Source organism: Diceros bicornis, chromosome 12, assembly GCF_020826845.1.
Source record: "Diceros bicornis minor isolate mBicDic1 chromosome 12, mDicBic1.mat.cur, whole genome shotgun sequence".
NCBI classification, from domain to species: Eukaryota; Metazoa; Chordata; class Mammalia; order Perissodactyla; family Rhinocerotidae; genus Diceros; species Diceros bicornis.
The window spans coordinates 5,388,943-5,413,459 of record NC_080751.1 but is presented as its reverse complement, the minus strand read 5'-3'; the positions used below and the strand labels follow the sequence as shown (position 1 = coordinate 5,413,459).

Here is a 24,517-nt window from a genome sequence, read left to right as displayed (position 1 = left end):
CAAGTGGTAATTTCTTAAAGGTTAGATGCAGTGTTGGAATCTGAAACCAAAGCAATGAACTTACTTTGTTACTTTAAAATTCATTGCTCTGTCTTGCACTTTAAATGGATCTTTCGCCTACAATGATTTTGTAACATGCATTGGTCAGATGGAAAATATAGATTCAGTGAGTTACGTAGATCTTCCAAATGCTGACACATTCATCATTCAATATCAACAAATCACATTTGTCAGTATCACCAACAATTTCATTAGAAAAATCTTTAGTGGGGGAAGTTGTCAAGTTCATGGTGGCAGAAACAAGTTTTCCAAAATATTAATATTCACTTGAAAGCTCAAATTTTATCACTGGCAACAAACAGTATGAGTTGTCTTCCGTGATATGGAAACAGGTTTGCTTTGTTCATTTTTGAGAAAAGGTCTGCCAAATACTCAAATCTGAATAACAGTTTGTCTGCTAGTCATTCTTTCAAGTAAAACTGGTGTTCCATGAAAAAAAGGAGCTAGCTAGTTCAGCTACAACTCAATTGGGAAAGTGCTTTCCTTTCCATTTCACCACAAAATACTGACTCAAGGGTTGAGATTTAATAAAATTCATAATTTTACTGCTTCATCAAGGACATTCTTAAATGAAACTGGCCTTTTTTTTTTTTCACCTGTGAGTACATGGTGGTGAATGACCACTAGCACAGTTTGCTTCTACAGCCCTGATTCAGGCTCAGGTGCCAGCACGCCAGGGTCTGCATGGTCTGACACTGCTCACTCAAGCCCCGTCTCCCCATTCTTCCCTCATCTTTTCTTCCAGTAACTCCAGACCGGAATGCTCTGCCTCTGTTGCTCTGCTGAGAATGCTCTCCACCTTCCTTGGATACCTGGCAAAGTTCTACTCGACTTCTAAGACCTGGCTCAAGCCTCCTCCTCCCCCACAGGCCTTTCTGACTCTTCCTCCCACGCTCTCCACAAAGCCCCCTACAGTTGCCCACCTTCTGTTGAAGGACCCCACCGTGCCTTTGCCACATTCCTTCTGTTACCTCAGTACAGAGGCTGTACTTACTTCCCACGTGTCCCCCTCCTAAACTATGGATCCCTGAACACAGGGACTGTGTCCTCACTTATTTCTGTGAGCCCAGCACCCACTGCAGTGGAGAATTAAAAACAAAAGACTCCACAAGTCTTTTATCCATTCACTGTGGGCTCTGCGGAGGATAAGAGCATCTCATATTTGAGCGGCACTAATTTCCACTTGATCCCTGTCCCCGTACTCAAATAGAGGGAATACTGCACCAGAATAGGAACAAGATTATGGCGAACCTAGAATATCAAACAAATTTAAACTCTGTCCTATTAACAAAGAAGAGTCACTTGAGATTTTCAAACAGAGGAAAATATAGTAAAAGACTCTGGGGAAGGGTAGCCTGAAAACAGGAAACAGAAATGATGAGAAGAAGTGTGAAAGCCTAAAAGCAGAAAGACCAGTTAGGGAGGTATCAGTAAAGTGCAAGCAGACGCCCAGGAGTGCTGACTCTGCCCTTAACCCCTGCAGTGTGACTTCCGATCCCTCCATGGTGTAACGGAGAAGCCAGGCAGCCCTGGGTACGAATCCCACCACTGGGTAGTTACTAACCTCCCTGTGCCAGTCTCGCACTCAGAAAAGGACAAAAACATCTGACTCAAAGGGGCAGGATAAAGGTTAAACAACACCACTTTTGCAGATAATTACTGTCACGGTAACGATGATAATAAGAGTAGTTGCAGCAGCAGATAACATTACTGCGTATTCACTCTGTGCCAGGTATCGTGCTAACTGTTTTGTATAATATGTCATCTGAACTGTTCAACCTAGAATCTTGTACACAGTAGGTCCTCAATAAAATTAGTTCCATAAGAACTAACCAGGAATACGAAAACTTGTGCCAAATGAAACAAAATGCATATTTAGTTTTTCCCATTAAATCCTAAGCTATTCAAGGATTCCGAGTTTGGCTTAAATACATTTTAAAATTCACTTTCACAAAGTGTAATGTCATATTAACCTAAATCTTTTTTTTTCTAAAAAGAAGTCAGTTTTTACTTAAATTTCAAACTTTACAAATTTTCTGAATTCAAGAGAATCTAATAACATTTTACTCCAATCTCCTAATAATCTACTTTATTCTTTCACTTATTGGACATTTATCGGCGCCTACTGTGCCTGGGGACTGGGCTGGGCATCGAGGATACCGGTTCCCTGCTGGATAATACAGTCTAGCATGAGAGGCAGATATTAAGCATGCCCTGCAGAGGAATAAGCAAAGGCAAGCAAGAATGAAAACCACTGGCGTGTTAGACGGAACATGGATCTGAACAGGAAGGCTAGGGTGCTGTGCGAGGGACTGGAATACCGTGCTAAGTCTGGCCTTTATTCTACGTGTAACGAGAAACTGTAATGGTTTAAAATCAGGGAGCACGAGGCACTGACGTCTGTGTTTCAGAAGGGCAGATAATTTGGGTGGCCTGGGAGAGAAGGTGGGGGTGGCTGAAGGAAAGAAGAGATATCAGGAAGAAACGATCGACATGGTCCCGGTGAGATAAGATGAGGGCCTGACTCAGAGCAGAGGGACTCATTTATAGACGATGCTCTCAATCTCAACACACTACTGAGATCTCAGAGACCGACCTTGGTAACTGAGTGGAAGCAAGGGATGAGAGAGAAATAAAAGATGGAGCTGAGGTCTCTGCCCTGAAAACTGCATGAAGCACCATGTTGTTTACACATATAACCATTCACACTTAAGGAATAGGCACAGAAAGTAAATCCAGGGAAGGATAAAAAGAAGAACCAGGAGAAAAACCGCGAGGACGGAGAGGACGAAGAATGAATCAAGGCCACTGTTGACCTCTGCAAAAGCAATGTCAGGAGAGTAGATTCAAGAGCAGAGCAGCAATGAGCAAACAGCTCAGTAAGTGTGCTTACTATGTGCCTGACTCGGCTCTACATTACTAAGTCATTTAAACACCACAGCCCTTACAACAACGTGAGGAAGTAGGCACTAATGTATCCCTACTTTGCCAAAGAGGAAACTGAGGCACAGTGAAGTTAAGTAACATGCCCAAGGTCACACAGCTTCTAAGTGGCAGACAGAAGTCAGACTGCTGAGGATTAGGGAGTGAATAAAAAATAAGGAAAGAGATCCAGAAAGTGAGGAGAAAGTTGAGTCACATCTTATATGGAGATCAGAGTTTAAAATCCTCAGAAGAAAATTGAGTATACTCAAAATAGCCCTTGAAAATTCCTTAAATCACACATAAATATGCATTGTTTTGTGTATACTACCCTGTACGTGATACTGGTTCCTTTAACTCTCCTGTTGTCATTATTTCTCTGTGGGATTTACTTCATTCACTCTTCAATTTCTTTCACAAATATAGAGACAAAGTTATCTCTTCCCTCTTGCCTGGCCTCCTGAAGATGCTTCTTCACTCATTCATCAGTGTCAGGAAAATCTTGAAAATCATTCCCATGATTTTCCCCAACATCTTGGCCACAAGGTCAGAGCGCACATTCACTGCTGGGGCTGGTGGGCACCAAGCTGCTTCAGCTGTTACTGTGCCCTCTTCTCTCCTTCACCCCAGGAATAGAGCTTAATTCCCTCAGGCTAAATGAAATTATGATACAACCTCACACTATTCTTGATGTTTAATTCTAAGGTAGAGACAGCAAGGAAAGCCTTCACAGGATGTGGATAACAAAGCTTTTCTACTTGACCTGAGGGGAAGTGCTGCTCTACAAGGAAAGACTGAAGCTAGAGCGAGATGAGATTCTGGAAAAGGGTAGAAAGGATAGGATCTTTAGAAGGTCAGCCTTGAAAAACAGAAAGAACAGCAATGATAGGTGAAAATGTAAATCTGCACATCAAGTGAGGGCTTTCAGGCTGAAGGCCTGAATGTTCTCCACTCAGCAGGAGGCCAACTCACCTACCACAAGAGCGTGAGGTGACTCCTGGGAGGAGCATTCAGAGTAGAGACCAGGCATTGCAGGGAAGCGGGAGGAGAAGCGACCCAGAAAGAGTCCGGAGTTTATTGAGTGGCTGTACTGAAGGTCCAGCTCAGAAAGGTTTGATTTTATCTTTTATGTTTTCTTGAAAAATTAATCTTTGAAAAAATTAAAAAACTCCTAAAACAAGCCTCTGCTATTATTCAAGAGCAAAGAGCTATATTTTTCCAAACCCAAACTTACTGAGTTATGTTGCTTCAAAAATTCTGCAGCATTTTCTTCTGCATTACCACCAATTTCACCAATCAATATGATGCCTTCTGTGGCTGGATCATTCAGAAAGATTTCAAGGCAGTCAATAAAATCTGTTCCATTAAAAGGATCACCTCCAATGCCTGAAAAAGTCAAAGAATATCAACACCAGCTGAAAATATAAGGAAGAACCATGAAATTTAGGTCAAGAAATGTTGTTTCAACTGCTTTCTTATTTTGTCTACCCCCTTCTCACCAACAGTTTTAAATATATCAAAATTCTTCCATTTAACATTTAAAAATCACAAAAGGCTACATTTATTTTTGCTTATAATATCACATGAACGCTAAATGGTGGTTGGTTCCTGATATTACCAAAGATGACCCTCTTTTTGTTTTAGCTCATTTATCAAGCCTCTTCCCTCCCACAAAATTATTCCTAGATAACTCTTTAAAAATAAGCATTGTGGGTGGGCCAGCTGGCACAGTGGTTAAGTTCGCGTGCTCTGCTTTGGTGGCCCGGGGTTCGTGGGTTTGGATCCCAGGTGAGGACCTACATACTGCTCACGCTGTGGCAGCATCCCACATACAAAATAGAGGAAGATCGGTATAGATGTTAGCTCAGAGCCAATCTTCCTCAAGCAAAAAGAGGAAGATTGGCAACAGATGTTAGCTCAGGGCCAATCTTCCTCACCAAAAAAATAAACAAAATAAAATAAGCATTGTAAGAAAATCTGGGTTTGTGTCGCAAGTAAGTAAGAATATCTTCTTTGATTAAACATTTAATGAATTTCTTTGCTCAAAGTAACTATTGGATGAGGCACATTACAGAGGAAAGACTCACAAGTTTTAACACACAAGGCCCAGTGAGGGACAGATACCTCTGTCATCTTTTCTCTGAAGAACCAAGTTGAGGAAGGGAAGTAGCATTTATCGAGTGCCAATCTTGTGTCAAGCACTGTGCCTTAGCACGTTAGATCTGTCATTTCCTAAATCTTCCAACCTCTCTGTAAGATGGGCATTATTACTCCCAATTAACAAATTAAAAACAGGCTAGAAAAGACGGAGTTGGCAACTCTGTCTTAAAAGCTTTTCTTATTCTCCATCACACTAAGTTACCTGGTATCTAAGATTTTGCTTTACACATAGAAAAGCCCAATGAATGTTTCCAACACTGATTTATGGATCTGAGTTTTAATAAAAATCCTGCAGGGTTATATTTTATAATTTTCTATTATAAAAAGCTATTTTTGAAAGGTTTTTAAAAGGTATTCTAAGAATTGAAGGACTATTTATAAAAATGAGAAATTTGCCTAGCTTTGGGCAACAAACACCAAGATTATTTTAAAATGTAGACATTTTTTTACTTTTAAAAGTGGGAAGCAGTATGATGTGGCAAAAGAGAGGTTCTGGGGAGCTCAATCTTCCTCAACCTAGGTTTCCTCACCAATAAAGCTGTAACAGGACACTTTTCAGCTCAGAGGTGCCTCAGAGGGTTGCCTTAAGAATGAGATAATGAATGGCAAAGAATTCAGTAAGTGAATGATAGCTTATAATGATAGCAAAATGATAATTATAGTAACAGCTGTCCTAATATGAAGCGCCATTTCTTCACAAGCAAAATAAGTGCCGTTTTTAGCCACCAAGGCTCTCCAGGAGCCACACATCCTGGGATGCTTGTTCCGCAACACGGAAGTCAAATCTTGGACCACGATTCTCGAGAATACACAGCAGAGCTTCACAGTTAAGCAAAGGAAATTCGAGATCATAACATCTTTTAATAAAATGATATCAAAATCTCTTGCAAATAATCAAATCAGTAATTATCATTGTACTTATTCAATGAAGATACTGCACTCCCACAAAATGATTTTAGCAAAAATCCCTCACCAACACACAACGACTGCCCCAATCCAACTTGTGTAGTTTGGTGAACCGCTTCATAAGTCAGGGTGCCAGATCTGGACACAATACCTTAAAGGAAGAGAATTAAAAAATATTAGATTATGTTCAGATGATAGACTATCATATGGTAAACTAAATTACAAACACAACTGTATATAAAATCCATTCCATGATTTGTAATCCAAATAAACAATATCTTCAAATGATGAAGTAAGAAGAAAAGCTTAAATAAATCAGGGAGGTTTTAAAAGTTAGACATAGGAGAAAGCATATTATTAGTTAGGGTTATTTTATGACTAGAAAAGCAGTGTAAGAAAGACCTAAAGGCTTCCACATACAATGGCCTGCTCCCGCTGACCTACAGTAAGATGGAACAATAAATCTATAAAAAGTTCCATAAGGAAAAAAAGAAGGCATAAATTTCAAGTATTAATCTTTAGCTAATAACCCTGATTTAGGAAAATAAATTCATAGTTAGGCTTGCTATATCCCGCCCACACACTGATTCCTTAAGGAAGAACACTGTTCTCCTACCGTCTGGTTCAGTAAGAGACTTACCAACGGTGCTCGAGATTCTGTGGTGACCGTGTTCTTTTAGACTATAACCTCTAGGTGGTCAGTAAACAAGACTGTTTTTCCGACCTCTGTGTTCCCTGTATAGAGTACAGTTCGGGCACAGAAGGAGCTCAAAAGATACTTACTGAATGGGTCAAAACTGAAAATCCTTCAATGGAGTACAACCACCCTCTCAAACAAAATCTAATTCCAAAAGTTTTAAGCCATTCACTAACCGGACCCTAATTCATGACAAATGACAACCACTATCACCATCCCCCGTCTGTCTCACTCACTAGCTTTTCCCTATTCTCAGAGCCTTCTTCCAGTCTACATCCTCTCTCCTTAACACAGTCCCTACTCTGTGGGACCTTTCCTAACTGAGAAGGCTAGGTAGTTAAATGCCTACACACCTATGTTATTTGGTGTATTTAGCCTTCAAACAAAGTAGAATCAGTAACTCAGTTGTACATCTTCGTGTGCAATTATCTAGTCTCCTTTCCAATCTACTCCCATTTGATTCTTATGATATAATTATGTTCTAATTGTCCATCCAACATCCTAGATTACTGGGAAGAACAACTATTTTATTTATTCTAGTCTTTTTTTTTTTTTCAGTGCAGCAGATCAGCCCTGAGCTAACACCCATTGCCAATCTTCCTCTTTTTACTGAGGAAGATTAGCCCTGAGCTAACATCTGTGCCCATCTTCTTCTATTTTGTATATGGGATGCCACCACAGCATGGCTTGATGAGCAGTGCATAGGTCCTCACCCACGATCTGAACCCACGAACCCCGGGCTGCCAAAGCAGAGCGCACAAACTTAATCACTACGCTACCGGGCCAGCCCCTGTTCTAGTCTTTTAATGGATTAGTACAATAATCAGTAAAGAGTAACACTAGGATGTTATTCTTTTAAGGGATTTTCATTTAAAATTATATAAAGGATGTATAAATTATATAAATGCAAACTGCACACACTGAAGGTAATGAAAGTAATGTTTTTAGGGGAGATTACTCCTGCCATCCTTAAAGTATATATAGTAAAAGAGCCTATCACTTGAAGGCTACTTCTGCTTCCAAAAAGCACAGGTACTTTCCTCTATTCTTCCTGCTAAGTAAACTAAAAACCCTGGGCATTATATATAAAACAAACATAAGAAATCTCTTAAAGATGGAGACAAGGCAGAGTGGCTAGGGACCTTTAGACTCAAGAAATGATAGAGTGGTGAGTTCCCTGGGTTTTCTTTTGCCTCATGTATCTCAGATATGGAGCTAAAGAAGCCAGCATTCCAGAAACACATAAGGGCACAGAATCCACCCCCCATCCCCAAAAAAGCCTGCTCTCTCTAGTGAAAGAACCAAGAGAAGGACAATCTAGCAAAACAGAAAATTTTTAGGTAATAACCACTCCATACCAACCAAACACTACAGAAAAAACTATGGCTACACCTCCACTTACATGAGCAAAGGTCAAGAGGGAATCCTAGACTTCCACATTTATGAGGCTGTAATGAGGCACCCCAACATGCCTGCCAGGATGGTGAAAGAGAAGGCAAAGCAGGTACCCAGGACTTTCATTTATACAAGCTGGTAACAAGCCCCTGCCCACCCCACCCACACAGTGTCAGCAGAAACCATGTGGGGAGCCTGGATAACCATCCTCATCTGGCAGTAATGAGGCATTTCTCCACCTCCTTGGTGGCATAGTATCAGAGAAGGCCTAGTGGAGAGTGAGGACTTCCACCAGCATCCAGCAGGAACCCCACCCTAATGAAGTGTCAGTGGAGAGCACGTGCAGAACGGGAACTATCATCTGCAATAAGGAGGAGCCCACCCACTCTGGTGTCAACTGAGGAAAGCAGGGAACTTGGACACCTCCCTCCACCTGGCAGTAACAAGGTGCTTCCCCCAATAACCCCTGTAGAAGCAGTGTCAATAAAGGCAGCAAAAACAGAAGGTCCAAATAAGACTCAGAGTCTCATAACATAATGTCCAAAATATCCAGTTTTCAATCAAAAATCACTTGGCATACCAAAAACCAGGAAGATCCCAAACTGAATGAAAAAAGGCAATCAACAGATGCTAAGACCAAGATGAAGGGGATGTTAGAATATCTAACAAGGATTTTAAAGAAGCCATGATAAAAATGATTTAACAATTATGAACATGCTGGAAACAAATGAGAAAATAGAAAGCCTTATCAATGAAATATGAAGTCTCAGCAAAAAAAATAGAAGATATAAAGAGCAACCAAAGGGAAAGTTTAGAACTGAAAAATACAACAACCAAAGCTAAAAGCACAGTGGATGTACTCAACAGCACAATGGAGAGGAGAGACGAAAGAATCAGTGAGATGAAAGAACAATGAAAATTACCCCATCCGAATGGCAAGAGCAAAGAGACTGGGGGAAAAATGAACAGCCTCAGGGACCTATGGAACTATAACAGAAGGTCGAATATTTGTGTTATCAGAGTCCTGGAAGCAGAGAGAAAAGAACACAGAGGCTGAAAAATTACTTGAGGAAATAATGTCTTATAAAATCCAAAATTTGGCAAGTAATATGTAGTAAATCTACATATTCAAGAAGGTGAACAAACCCCAAACAGGAGAAACCTGAAGAAATTCAGACCAAAACTGATCATAAATACACTTTAGAAAACTAAAGACAAAAAAAATCTTGAAAGCAGCAAGAGAGAAATAACACAGGAAAAACAATTTAAACAACATTGGCTTTCTCATCAGACAAACCACGGCAAGAAGAAGTTGAACAACATTTTTTAAGCTGTTCTTAAGTTAAGAACTGTCAACCTCGAATCCTATACCCAGTAAAATTACCCTTCAGAAATACAGGGGAAATAAAGACATTCTCAGATGAAGGAAAACTAAGGAATTTTTCACCAACAGATCTATCATAAAAGAATGGCTAAGGGAAGTTCTCTAAGCAGAACGGAATGATAAAAGAAGGAAACTCAGAATACCAGGAAGGAAGGACACAGTAAGCAAAACTATGGATAGATACAATAGACTTTACTTTTTCTCTTGAATTTTCTTTAGAAGAAATAAAACTGCCCCTATTTGTAGATGACTTAATTGTCTACATATAAAATGCTAAGGAATCTACCAAGAACTTCCAGTGAGTTCAGCAACATTACAGGATACAAGATAAACATACAAAATCAATTGTATTTCTATATCTCAGCCATGAACACACGGACACAAAAATTAAAATACAATAAAACTTACGATTGCTTTAAAAAAAAAAAGAAATATTTAAGTGTAAATCTAACAAAGCATGTACAGGGCTTGTATGCTAAAAACTACACAATGCTGATGAAAGAAATCAAAGGCAATCTAAATAAATGGAGAGATATATTGTGTTCACAGATTGGAAGATTCAACAGAATAAAGATGTCCATTCACTCCAGATGGACATACCGATTTAACACAACTCCTATCAAAATTCCAGCAAGAGTTTTTATAGATATACACAAGATCATTCTAAAAATTACACGGAAAAGTAAAGGAATTAGAATAGCTAAAATAACTAGAAAAAGAATGAAGTGCAAGGAATCAATCTACCCAATTTCAAGACGACTTATATAGCTACAGTAATTAAGACTATGTGGTACCGGTAGAAGAAAACGCACACAAGTCGAAGGAACAGAAGAGAGCACCCAGAAATAGACCAACACAAATATGTCAATGGATTGTTGACAAAAATGCAAAAGCAATATAATGGAAGAAAGATACAACTTTGCAACAAACGGTGCTGGAGCAATTGGACATCCATAGGCAAAAAAAAAGAAAAGAATTTTGATCTAAGTCTCACATCTTATAGAAAAATTAACTGAAATTAGATCATGGATTTAAATTGTAAAATGTAATACTTTAAAACTTTCAGGAAAAAATAGGGACCTAAGGCTAGGCAAAGAGTTCTCAGACTTGACATCAAAAGCACACTTCATAAAAGAAAAAAATTAATAAATTAGACCATCAAAATTAAAAACTTTTGCTCTCTGAAAGATCCCATTAAGAGCACAAAAACACAAGCTACAGAGTGGGAGAAAATATTTGCAAACCACAAATCCAACAAAGTACTAGTATGTAGAATATATAAAGAACTCTCAAAACTCAGGAGTAAAAAAGTAAATAATCCGGGCCGGCCCCACAGTGTAGTGGTTAAGTTCGGCATGTTCCGCTACTGCAGCCGACATTCGAGGGTTCGGATCCCTGGAGCAAAAGTACATCACTCGTCAGCCATGCTGTGGCAGTGAGCCACATATAAAAAATGGAGGAAGATTGGCACAGATGTTACCTCAGGGCTAATCTTCCTCAGCAGAAAAAAAAAAAGCAAATAATCCAATTAGAACATAGGCAAAAAAACACGAAGAGACATCTCACTGAAGAAGATATACAGATGACAAATAATGTGAAAAGACGTTCAATATCATTAGCCATTAGGGAAATGTAAATTAAAACCACAATGAGACATCACCAAACACTTATCAGAATGGCCACACAAAAAAAATAGTGACATCACAAATGCTGACAAGGACACGGAGAAACTGAATCACACATACATTGATGATGAAAACATAAAATGGTATAGCCACAGTGGATAACAATTTGGCAGTTTCATAAAAAACTAACAGGCAACTATCATACAACCCATCAACTGCACTCCTGGGCATTCATCCCCCAAAAATGAAGACTTATGTTCATACAAAATCCAGTACACAAATGTTTACAGCAGCCTTACTTGTAATAGCCCCAAACTGGAAACAACCCAGATATCTTTCAATAGGTGAGTGGTTAAACTGGTAAATTCATACCATGGAATACTACTCAGCAATAAAAGGAACAAACTATTGATACAACAACCTGGATGAATCTCCAGAGAATTACACTGAGTATAAAAAGCCAATCCCAAAAGGCAACATACTGTAATTCCATTTATATAGCATTCCTGAAATGACAAAATTTTAGAAACGGAGAACAGATTATTAGTTGCCAAGGATTAATAAGGGAGTGGGAGCAGGATGGAAGTGAGTGTAGCTATAAAAGGGCAACACAAGGGATCCCTGTGGTGACGGAAAAATTATTATCTTGATTGTATCAATGTCTATATCCTTGTTGTGACATCATATTATAGTTTTACAAGATGTTACCATTGGGGGAAACCAAGTAAAGGGTACGTGGAGATCTGTATTATTATTTACAAGTACATGTGAATTTAAAATTATCTGAGTATAAAAGTTTAGTTGGAGTGACATCAGCATCATGGCGGAGTGAGTTGTTCCCTTTCTCTCTCCCCTCTAAGTTACAACCAGAAGGATATTCAGTGACCAACAAAGAACTCCTTACACAGCACACCAGAATGCCTGAGAGATCCATGCATCTATACATCACTGGACTGGACCTCTGGGAGGCAGTGGAACTGGGGGAGTAGCCCCCCCAACCAGCAGCAGTAACCCAAAACGTAGATACCCTTGGCAGGAGCAGTGGTGTCCTGACCTCAGGTTTCAAAAAGCACACCAGCGCCAGTGAGCAGAGGCTGCAGGGGCAGGAAAGGCACTCGCGGCTTAGCCCCTGCTCCTCCCTTAGTGGTGGCGAGTGGTGCCCTCAACCTGACAATTCAGAAAACACAGCAGAACCCGTGACCCAGCCCCCAGTGGTGGCACCCCCAACACCGGCTCTACCAGCAGTGGGGGCTACATACAAGACCCCGGGCCCCTGGCAACAGCAGCAACATCCACGAACCCAGCAGCCCTGGCACCCATACTGCCAGCACCTAGAGACAACCTGGGAGGAGCAGCACAGGTGGTGCACCGGGCAGCAGCACCCGAGCCCGTGAAGAGCCAGTGGGGGAACACCAGACCGGGGTGACTCCAGAAGCAGCAGAAGTGCTCGCAGCCTGGTGACCCTGGTGGTGACACCTGAGACTGCAGTGACATTGTAAGCAGCAAGGCACCAGCAACCTTGGAGGCACAAGCAGACAAGGAGGGCACTGATGACGCCTGTAGCAGAGGCAGAGGAAGTGGAAAGTGCAGGCTCTCAACCTGCACTTTCAGAACCAGAAAGTGGTTCTGAAACCACTTTCAGAAGCAGCTCAGAACCAAAGTAACCAAAGCCTTACCCAAATAAGAAAGGTGTTTACCTCCACAAACGCACCGCTGAGGATCAACTCATCAAGTACCACAAAGAACTACAGTAACATGGTAGAAGAGACAGCAAATGACAACTCTCCAGAAACCAAACTTGAAGTCAAAGAAGATTGCAACCTAACTGACAGAGTATTCAAAATAGCTGTCATGAAGAAACTCAACAAGTTACGAGAAAACTCAGAAAGACAGTTCAGTGAGCTCAGGAATAAAACTAATGAACAGAAGAAGTACTTCACCAAAGAGATTGAAACTCTACAAAGTTTAATTAAAATAAATTTTTAAAAAAGGATGGAGGGCTCAAGTATGTCATGTGTGGTTGAGAGTAAAAAAAAAAGTCTATCATAAGAGAAACCAAAAATATGGTACAGTTAAATATCAATTTATAATCCAATAACATTTAATTAGCTGATATATAAATATTATTAGCTGTCATTAACACAAACTAGAAAGCCACTATACTATTTTACTGCTATCATATTATATTATGTCCCATTCAGAAATACCCAAGTGACTGAAAATTCCTGCCTTTCCCTAAACTCTTAGCTTAAGGACTCGAAGTCATTGAGGCTTCTGAGACTATTAGTACCGGCATCAAAATAAGAGTAGTTAGTAGAAATAATCATCCTTTCTCCCTCACCTCCTCAAAAATCTTGTAGTGTCACATATTTTCTTTTATGTGAAATATTTTTCTTAAGTCCCTTCTCAAAGGAATTAAAAGTAGTCTCCCAGAGGATTGCCTCATCAATGTGTTATGGCCATTTAGAGAACCAAGGCCAAGGACTTCCCTGAATTTCTCTTAGTTTTTTGTTTTTGAGGGTTTTAGGCACCTTAGAAAGCAGGGTGGTGACCAGAAGACAACTCAGCACAGGGCACTCCTTCTTCCAGGCCCACCCCGGGTCTACAGCAACAGCCACTCAAAGAAGACCAAAGATGATAGAGAGGACTCAGATATGTACAAGAGCATCAGTGACTACATGGATCAGGCCCCCACTAGAACTCACATGGTCCATGGAATTCCCTGTAACTTCCCTCTTAAGAGAACTTGGTGAGTACGCTACTGGCAGCAGGGCTGACAGCTCTAAGAGACGTTAGTAATAAAGACAAATCATGACCTTCAACCCAGTCCTGTTGGTTCTGACATTCACCCACTATGGTGGTTAGTCTTACTTAGTATTAACAGTCATGGTTTATAGATAGAGAAAATACCGTAACCATCTATTACTGTGGAGAAACAGTGTAGCTTAGTGCGAGTTAGGTGTAAAGAATCTAAAAACAGGCATAATGGGCTAACTTTGAAATGTTAAGTTGGTTATTTCCTCCAGGAACTAAACAAGTAGCACTGCAATTTTCCCAAAACATTTTGAAAAACTTTGTGATATCCAAGAGGGCAAAGTAATTTTAGGATAGGACACAAAAGGCTAACAACAAAAATATTCACAGCACGTATACCTGACAAAGGACTTATATCTAGAATATTTATAGAGCCCTCTATAATCAATAATTATATAAAAAATTATATAAAAAAGATAACCCAAGAAAAAATAATGTGCAAAAAACTTGAACAGACAATTCACAAAAGAAGATACATAAATGGCCAATAAGCACATAACATCATTAGTCATCAGGGAAACCCAAATTAAAACCATAATGAGACATCATTTCACTCCCAGAAGATTGGCTAAAATTAAAGACTAACAATAATAAATGTTTGCAAAGATGTGGAACAACTGGAATGCTCATATACTGATGGTGGGAAAGTAGAATGCATAGCCACTTTGCAGAACTATTTGGCAATTTCTTAAAAAGTTGAACATACTTTGATCCTATGACTTAGCAATTCCATTCCTAGGTATTTTACCCAAGAGAAATGAAAATGTGTCCACAAAAGGACCTGTACATAAAAGTTCACCTTAGCCTTATTCATAACGGCTCAAGCCTAGAAACAACCCAGACGTTCATCAATGAGAGAATAGACAAATTGTGGTATAATCACACAATAGACTATTACTTAGCAAAAAAATAAAATTAACTATTAAATACATACAAATATAAGGAATAATCCATAGTGTGCTGAGCAGGGAAAGAATCTTTTAAAAAACCCCAAAATATTTTCACTGATTCTATAGAATTATTACTGTTTCTCCAACTCATTCAACTGATATAGAATTGATTCACAACAAAACTTCCTGGTACATTCTACTAAAGTTAAATTAATTAAAATGAATTTTGATTTGCTCAGTCACAAATTCTCTTTCTGAGTTTAAGCCTAGGGCAAAGAATTTTTTTTTTAATCAATAAGAAACATACTCACCAACTCTTCCTTTCTTGTGAATATGGCCAGGCATGATGCCAATTTTGCATTCTCCAGGCTGAAGGAAAGTAAATCACAGTTTCAGAAAAGTGAAAAAAAATTGTTAACTCCTAAGTCATATACACAAATACACCTGGACTGAGCCAAAGCTAGCTAGCCTTGTGAGCAGCTGAAGCCAGGCTCCCTTTCTTTTTACACTCACGTTGATGACTCCAGGGCAGTTTGGCCCGATCAGCCTTGTCTTCCCCTGGCGCAGCAGTCTGTGCTTGACTCGCACCATGTCCTGCTGTGGGATACCTTCAGTAATGCACACAACCAAGCCCACTTCCGCATCGATAGCTTCATTAATGGCAGCAGCAGCAAAAGGAGGAGGGACATAAATGACAGAAGCTGTCGCTCCTGTCTGTTCTTTGGCCTGAAACATTAACCATGAAGCACTCTGTTACTGAAACATTGTAAAATAAATTCAATACCATGATTTTCATAATGTCCTGGGGTCAGGAAAGGACACCACCAGGTGACATCGCATGTCCACTCTTCCCATTAACAAATTCACTGTGCTGTCAGAGACGAGCAGAATGAAGCACAGCCTCTCTGCCCCTTGAACTGAGAGCTTGTGTGACATCCCATTCCCTCAGGTGATGGCATCTCAGTAAACCTGAAAGCACTGCTGAATTTGCCTCTGTGTCCCCTCATTCCTGTGGCTATACTTATTTTTGATGTTCCACAAGACACTGTACCACTTATTCAGTACCCAAGACCTTGCAGCACCTCCCCAAGAGAAAAAGAACTAGTGAGCCCCCGAGCCTCAGAACTCGGCTCTCAAGCATCTGTTTAAAAATATATCACACTTGATAAAAATTAGAAAGGGACAGCAAAAATGAATTTTTACTCTAAATGTATGTTTATTAGAAATAATCTAAAACGCACGTGCATAAATGGTCATAGAATAAGAATGTGGGTCAAATAGCATTAGGATCTACTCCACATCACCCCTCACAATGCAAAGCACTTAAAGGTCATCAATTTGCCCATCATTCTTTCTGTGGTCTTTAAATACTCTCTACATATATCAACACAGATGTATCCTTCTACCCACCTCTACGTATGGCCATGTCTCTTCTACTGCAATGGAAGCTCCTTGAAGACAGAGATTGTCAGTGATCTCTGACTCTCCAAGAGTGGCAGCATCTACTTTGTGAAAGAGCTCTATACAGGTCTCAGTTAAGGCTTCCCCACAACCCTGCATGCTTAGTATCCCCATCCACAAATCAAGATGCTGAGGCCAAGAGATATTAAATAAATTGCAAGAGGCTACATGGCTAGGAAGTGGCAGAGCCAAGAGTCAAAGTTAGGTGTATCTGATTCAAAAGTGTCCGTTTTCAGTTACAGCGGGCTGCCTCCCTATAAATGTAAAAATGTAACTTAAGATACAAATCAAAACCTTTTAAAAGGCTGTCCCATGGAATTTTACAATAGATACGAATACTAAGCTACAGAACATACAGGTACAACTAGAAAGGACAGAAGTGAAAAACAGTGTCTTCGAGAATCATCCCTGAATGATCCCCCACATCCCCCGAGTGAGCTCTCTCTACCGCATCCCTAATAAAAAAAGGAATTTTCACAGTGACGGAAGAACAAAGTCAAAGGATGCTGACAGAGCATCCACAAACAATGCCAAGGGTTGAAAATAATTTTTTAAAAACTCTGTTCAAGGTAGTAACAGAGAAGGGGGTACAAAAGAAGCAAAACTAGGTTGGTACCAAAAGATGTCAGATCATAGGCATGTAGGTATTTTATGGAAAATATATCCCACAGTTTTCTGCCTCTTAAGGCTACAAATACATCAGAAGCTAGACTGTGACAACAGGTTCGGTGCTGGCAAATAATACTGGATGAAAGGTATCCATCCTATTCATTCAGAAAGCTTTTTGTAAGAGCTGAACAGGTGAGAAAGGAACAGTATCTGTCAAAGAACTTACAGAATATTCCAAATATCATATCTATTTGTATCACAATGAATAATAAATGAATTGCTTAGCAACAAAAACTTCCTTCAAAAGAAAGCTAAAAAAGGCTCACGACAAAAGTCAAATCTCCCCAGCGGAATTAAGAAAACAGTTCCTGGGGCCGGCCCGGTGGCGCAAGCGGTTGAGTGCGCGCGCTCCGCTGTGGCGGCCCGGGGTTCGCTGGTTCGGATCCCGGGCGCGCACCAACGCACTGCTTGGTAAGCCATGCTGTGGCGGCGTCCCATATAAAGTGGAGGAAGATGGGCACAGATGTTAGCCCAGGGCCGTCTTCCTCAGCAAAAAAAAGAGGAGGATTGGCGGATGTTAGCTCAGGGCTGATCTCCTCACAAAAAAAAAAAAAAAAAAAAAAAAAGAAAACAGTTCCTCTCTATACTTTGAGGTCATGAAGTCAGCCACAAGAGAATTTAGGGAGGGAAAAAAAAACAAACAAAAATTTAAAGCAAAAAGACTTTAAATGATTCTTCTACAGAACATACGATTTTCAACGTTTTTTTTTACTCTTTAAAATACAGTACACTTAGGGGCCGGCCCGGTGGCGCAAACGGTTAAGTGCGTGTGCTCCGCTGCGGCGGCCCAGGGTTTGCCGGTTCGGATCCCGGGCGCGCACCGACACACTGCTTGGCAAGCCATGCTGTGGCGGTGTCCCATATAAAGTAGAGGAAGATGGGCACGGATGTTAGCCCCGGGCCAGTCTTCCTCAGCAAAAAAAGAGGAGGATTGGCAGATGTTAGCACAGGGCTGATCTCCTCACCAAAAAAATAAATAAAATACAGTACTCTTAAAACACACATACACACATACAGTATACACTATTCTCAAGTTTACAGTAAAATGAAAATTCCAAATTTGAATGAGATTTGTTTTTTCCTGCATTTTAGGTTTAAGAACACAAATTAACTTCAATTTGAAGTTAGTATTCTGAAAAGAGATTAAGTCTATATATTTGTACTTGTAAACAATGCAATACTTTAAAACATGCCTTAAAAGTATGTTTATGAAGAGAGGGAGGGGTACTTTTTTTATTATCATCAATCCCAAGTACTAAGTTTATTTCCTAGATTTTTTTTATTAAATAGCCAAGAATTTGTACTATAGTTTCTTTTATAATACTGTTATTTTTCTATATAGTCATATAGGTGTAGAAAGAGAATACGCACTGAGCTTAAATTAGCTCTCTATAAAGGCAAAATCTGAGACGTGGAAAACACTATAAAATTTAACTTTACATACTTTTATCTTATCTGAATTTTTACAATAAGCACATATTAGTTTTGTAACAAAGAATTAAAAGTTTAGCTTAAAATCATTTTAAAAGTATTAAGAAACCAGCAATTTGGGGAAGAGACTAGGACTCTGTGATTTGTCAATCCGACTCGACAGCTCAGTTTTTTCACACAGGAACACCATACTACTTACTCTGAGCCCTGCTAAGTCTGCCACTTCTCAGCTACGAGACTACATGCAGAACCCTTCACCTCTCTGCACCTAGAGTATCCTTGTCTTTAGAGTGGAGATGAGAGCAGCACCTCCTTCAGAGGGCTGTGGAGAGGCCTGAATGAGGCAGGTATAAGAAGCACCTAGCACAGCACCTGGCAAAGAGCCCATTCTCAGTAAGTGCTGGGGGGATGCTGACACGTGCACTACTAACATCCTAGAATAAGAAAGGGTAAGGAAAGGATAATAAGCCAAATAGAAGCCAAGCCACAACACCTCTTCCCTTATGAGCTGATAATGCCTATAAACCAAAGTGACCGGAGAAAACGTCCTGGGCCTACGTGACTAAAGTGAACCCACTGGTTTTTACTGAGATTCCAATTTCTCTAGATTATTGGATATTAAAATAGCAAGTGACTCTCCCAAAAGGGACACAATTAAGAGCGCTATCCAAAGTGTGCTTGCTCTTCCTCTGCTTTTCTTTTCTTGGCAAACTCAGCACCATCCATTACCTCCTTCACAGTGTTAAAGACTGGTAAGCCCAGGTGCGTCTTGCCTCCTTTCCCTGGAGTGGTTCCTCCAACTAGTTGGGTGCCATATTCCAATGCCTGCTGGCTATGAAAGGTGCCCTGGGGGGACAAGCAGAAGACTCATGAGAAAAGGCAGGCTGGGAAACCTGAAGGCAATCTTCAGCAACTTGGAAAAGAAACACAAATAAGTTAACTATTTCTCAGAGTATAACAGTAACATATATCCAAGCATTTTCATCAACTTAGTAAACACAGCTTTGAACCTTGAAGCAAAACAGGCCTCTGCAAACCCAAAATAATTGTTCTTTAAAAAAGGGGATCTCTTTTTATTCCGTTTTCAAATTTGGCTGACAATCAGAAAAATCGTGATATTTACTTAAAAGAACACTTCCTTTTCACTGTTCCTCCACTCCTGATGTCATCACATCCCTCTTTACTCAGTTTAAAATCCTCAGTCCATCATTATACTTACACGACAACTTTGGCTCTCTCTCACTTCAACTTACACATCTGGCAAAATCACAACCTTGGTTAAATCCAATTCTCCACCACCTCTAAGACTGCACTACGCAGCCAACAGTAGCTGAAGAAAAAAGAAAACGATGCTAACTTGTCCCACTTTAAATTAATGATCACTGCCCTTAAGTGAGCCTTTAGTGCTGCCCAGTCAGCATCCTGCATTTCCCTATCCACTCACTCTCCCTCCTCAACCTCCGCACGCTCTGGGCACGTTGATTCATTGTTATGGGAGGTTGTCCTGGGCTTTGTACAATGTGTGGCAGCAATGTTTACCTGCACTCAGTAGATCCCAGTACCACGCCCTCCTCCCCAACCCAGTGTGGTGTTGTGACCACCAAAAATGTCTCCAGGGACTGAGAGATTCTTTTTCACTAGGCTCCTCGGGCTCCACCTTCCTTGGTTTCCCTCTTCTCTTTCTCTCTCTCCCTAGACTTCTCTTTTTCATTTAAATTCCTGCCTTTGGTAATCTGATCCCTTATCATGGCAGTGTCTTCCATAAGGTAACCCCTCCCACACACACACAGGCACACAACCCCCCCCCCATACCTAGCCCAGATCTTTGCCTTGAACTGTATCCCAAATTCATGCCCAAAACCGAGTTCCTGATGACTCCTCACCACAGTCTACCCCATCTCAGTTACTGACAATTCCACTCCTCACAGACATTCAGACCAAAAATACTGGTCATCCTTGATTCTTCTCTTTCTCTTATATCTCACATCAGATACATCAGTAAATCTTATTGCCATACCTTCAAAATACAACTGACAACGTCTCACTCCTTCTATTGCTACCACCTTCATCTAAGTCACCATCAACTCTTGACAGAACATTGCCCTTGCTCCCTTTCAATCTATTCTCAACACGGCAGCCAGAGTGATCCTGTCAGAACACAGGGAAGATCGTGTCACTCCTCGAATCAAACTCTCCAATGGCTTTCCATCTCATTCACAGTAAAAGCCAAACTCCTCACACTGGCCTCCAAGTCAACATTCAGTCTGCCTCCTCACATCAGGACCCCTCACCTGTCTGACCTCACGTGCTCTTCTCCAGTCACACTGGCCTTGCAGCTTCCACACACGACGCCTGCCTCACAGCCTCACTGTCCCCTTGGCCTGGAATACATTTCCCCTCGATAGCCACTTGGTTCACTCCCACATCTCCTTTAGATCTGGACTCAGAGATCAGGCTTCCCCTGACCACCTGATACAAAATCCCCCCTTCCCCATCCCAAACTCCACAACTCCACACACATACACACACTTCTCCTTTCTCTGGTTTATTTTTTCCATATCATTTATACTTTCTAATATACCACATAATTTCCTCTTTGATTTTGTTGATATGTTGCTCTCTCCCACCACTAAAATGTAAATTCCATGAAGGCAATGATTTTTGTCTGCTTTATTCACTGAGAGATGGCACCTAAATCAACACATTATATATGGTAGACACTCAAAATTGAATGGCTGTATGTGGTCATTCTACAGGGACCTAAAAATGCTGACCCAACAACTCAAGTTCTATTAAAGGCATAAAAATTAGGGCCTTAAGGGGGATTTCAGAAATTTCCTGATTCAACTTCTTCACTTTTCAAAATAGGAAACTAGCCCCAAGCACGTTAACTGACTTGTCTCAAGTCGTGATGGAGTTTTGGAAAGAACCACAGGCCAGTGCTCTCTCTCTGTAAAGCTATTTATATCTCTTTAGTGCTATTCAAAATGTAGTCTACAGACTTCTGCTGGTCTGTAGTGAGATAAATGCAAAAAGAAATAGGAAAAAAAGAAAACAAGAAAAATCTAATAAAAAAATAAAAGTAAGAATGTTTGCCAACTTTTATAGCAATATTATATTGTTGCAACTTTTCTTGTATTTTGCAAAAAGTATTGATCTGCATTAGATTGTAAATTAAAAACAAACACACACCAATCGGTCTTTCAATCCAGATAGTTTGAGAAGCACTGCCCTAGACTACTACACGGTTAGATAAACTCAAATGGACCAATTTTTTAGTCCTAATGTAGTGCTAAACAGGGATAACATTTCCTATTAATAATCTTATCTTCTTTAGTTTTCCCATTACCACCATCCAGACCACAGTTAAGAATACTGATGGTCTTAGCAGCTCTTAAAAGCCAGTACAAGAAATTCCACCCATTGGAAATCTGCATTGTTGGAATCCACTCTGAAATACAAATACTCCTCATTGTATGTGGAACAATGTGCGCACTCAAAAAAAAGAAACTAATGAGACAAAAATGCAGATTTTCTACCGCGATAAACTCTAAATTTCAGGCCTCATTGTTACCTCTATAATAATAGAATCTTAACCAACAAATCTGAGGCAATTAAGCCTCCCAATTACCTAAAAAAAAAAAAAAGAAAAGAAAAGTGAATGAGAAACAATGTAATTGTAGATAACTGAAAGACACTGAAACCAACCTTGGATTTCAGTATTTAGGCAAACCATCACCTAATTTAGGAAGCAGAGACAATTTCAAACAGTGCTTACACCATGGACAATGGTTCTTAAAAAGGAAAGGTCAGGGGTTAAAATGTCAGAGGATCATATAAAGTTTAGCAAGGAGAAAAACAAAATCATACATAATAAACCTATGTGGGGAATCTGAGCTAATCAAACACTTGATTATATGCTAACAAAATGAATACATATTTTAACTGGCAGAGGGGTGATAAAATGTACTTCAAATCTTAGATGAGCGTCAACTTTATTTAGAATGTATACATGTGGAAGTGATACTCATAAAATGTATGGCTATCAGAATAAGTAAACCAGGCGCCGGCCCCGTGGCTTAGCAGTTGGGTGCGCGCGCTCCGCTACTGGTGCCCAGGTTGGGTCCCCGGCGCGGAATGACGCACCGCTTGTCCGGCCATGCTGAGGCCACATCCCACATACAGCAACTAGAAGGATGTGCAACTATGACATACAACTATCTACTGGGGCTTTGGGGAGAAAAAGGGAAAAAAAGGAGGAGGATTGGCAATAGATGTTAGCTCAGGGCCGATCTTCCTCAGCAAAAAGAGGAGGATTGGCATGGATGTTAGCTCAGAGCTGATCTTCCTCACAAAAAAAAAAAAAAAAAGAATAAGTAAACCAATTTTACCTATGAACAAAATTTCAAGATTTGGGGTGTTTCTTTTTTTGTTAGTGGTGGATTGTTTTTTTAAGATAGTAGAGAAACAGAAGGAAAAGAAGAAAAGTCCACTGCAATTCACATTCATGTGCCCAGTTATTTCAGAAAAAAGTCAAAAGACGAAAGGACATTTTACATGAAATAACCTTCTAACCAAACCCATTTTTTTTGAAAAAAGAACTATATAATTTTAAAGCAATTTCTAAGTACTTTAAAAACAAAAGTTATAGAAATTTGGATATTTAGGTATCATTCTCTAGATCAGGGGTTGGTAAACTATGGCCTGAGGGATTTGGCTTGCCACTGGTTTTGTAATTAAGTTTTATTGGCATATAACCAAGCCCCTTCACTGACATACTATCTATGGCTGCTTTTGCTATTACAATGCTATTGAGTAATTGTAACTGGAGACTGCATGGCCCACTAAGCCTAAAATGTTTGCAATCTGGTCCTTTACAGAATAAGCGTGCCACTTCCTGCTCTAAATTACCAAAATACCACAGAATGGACATGACCATTCTTTTAATTACAGAAAAATCATTGACTTTTTTTTTTTGCTGAGGAAGATTCCCCCTAAGCTAACATCCATGCCAATCTTCCTCTGTTTTTTAGTACGTGGGCCGACAGCACAGCATGCCCGCTAACACAGCTGTGTAGGTCCGTGCTCAGAAACCAAGCCCGGACCGCTGAAGTGGAGCACGCTGAACTTAACAACTAGGCCACCAGGGCTGGCCAAAAAAAAAAAAAAAATCAGTAACTTTTAAATTACCAAAAAAAAAATCATTAACCGCTTTTGTCTTGCCATATCTCCTTTAATAAAGAAAGGGATACTTTAGGCTAAGACTCGTGGTTATCTTCTAATTGATTTGGTAGTATTCCTTCCTTTAAAAAAAAAAATCTGTGCATCTACTACAGTGGAACTATAAATGTGTACAAATGTTTTAAAGGGCAACTTAGCAGTAGCTGTTAAAATATTTAAGTACACAGAACATTTGACACCCAATTTTACTTTTATGAATCTATTTTATAGACATATAAATGGATGACAGATATACTGTATAATATTTTATATATATATATATCTCTCTCTCTGTAGAATAAACTCTGTAGAATGCACATTATATAAGTATACATATGTTTGTATGAGCAAGCAAAATATCTGGAAGGATACATATCAACTTGTTAACAGAAGGAATTCCAGGGGAGTAGAATGGTAGGAAGGAAAGAAAGGAAATTCTTATGTTGCCTTTTATTGTGGAATCACATCACAGATACATTTAAACTTCTGCAAATCCTATGATGTAGGCACGGGATAGGGAGAGAGAATGAATGTAGATGGATGAGAACAAATTAAAATACTTCAGGCAATTTTGCCAGCCAGTCCCCTCGAAGACCATTCCCCCAGAGAGTATGAGATGGGAAAAGTCAGTGTGCTGCTTCCTCTGCCTATCTCAGTTCCCAAGAGCCTCTCTGGCTTGAACAATTCCCCACACTCATCTGTGTTTAACTGTATTTTTTCCTACATCGCCTAAACATAAGCCTTCTACTTTATCCAGTGCTTAATTAAAGAAACAGTGATCTGTTCCAATGCTGAAGGAAAACCAGTGGTGTTATACTTGCTGAAAGAGAATACGTGGGTTTTCAACATAATATACTGGTAGGGAGGGATTTTCAAGGTAAAT

The 24,517-nt window shown here is 39.9% G+C and overlaps 1 protein-coding gene across 2 annotated transcripts in view; it reads right to left on the bottom strand.

The window, feature by feature from the left end:
- Positions 1-24,517, bottom strand: part of SUCLG1 (succinate-CoA ligase GDP/ADP-forming subunit alpha) — a 40,049-nt gene that overhangs the window by 4,686 nt on the left and 10,846 nt on the right. For both annotated transcript variants that reach the window (XM_058550817.1, XM_058550816.1), the window contains 5 exons: positions 19,144-19,260; positions 15,367-15,579; positions 15,165-15,222; positions 6,116-6,199; positions 4,217-4,368 (listed from right to left, as the gene is read on the bottom strand). In XM_058550817.1, coding sequence (XP_058406800.1) covers positions 4,217-4,368; positions 6,116-6,199; positions 15,165-15,222; positions 15,367-15,579; positions 19,144-19,260 — 624 coding nt within the window. The remainder of the gene's footprint in view (positions 1-4,216; positions 4,369-6,115; positions 6,200-15,164; positions 15,223-15,366; positions 15,580-19,143; positions 19,261-24,517) is intronic.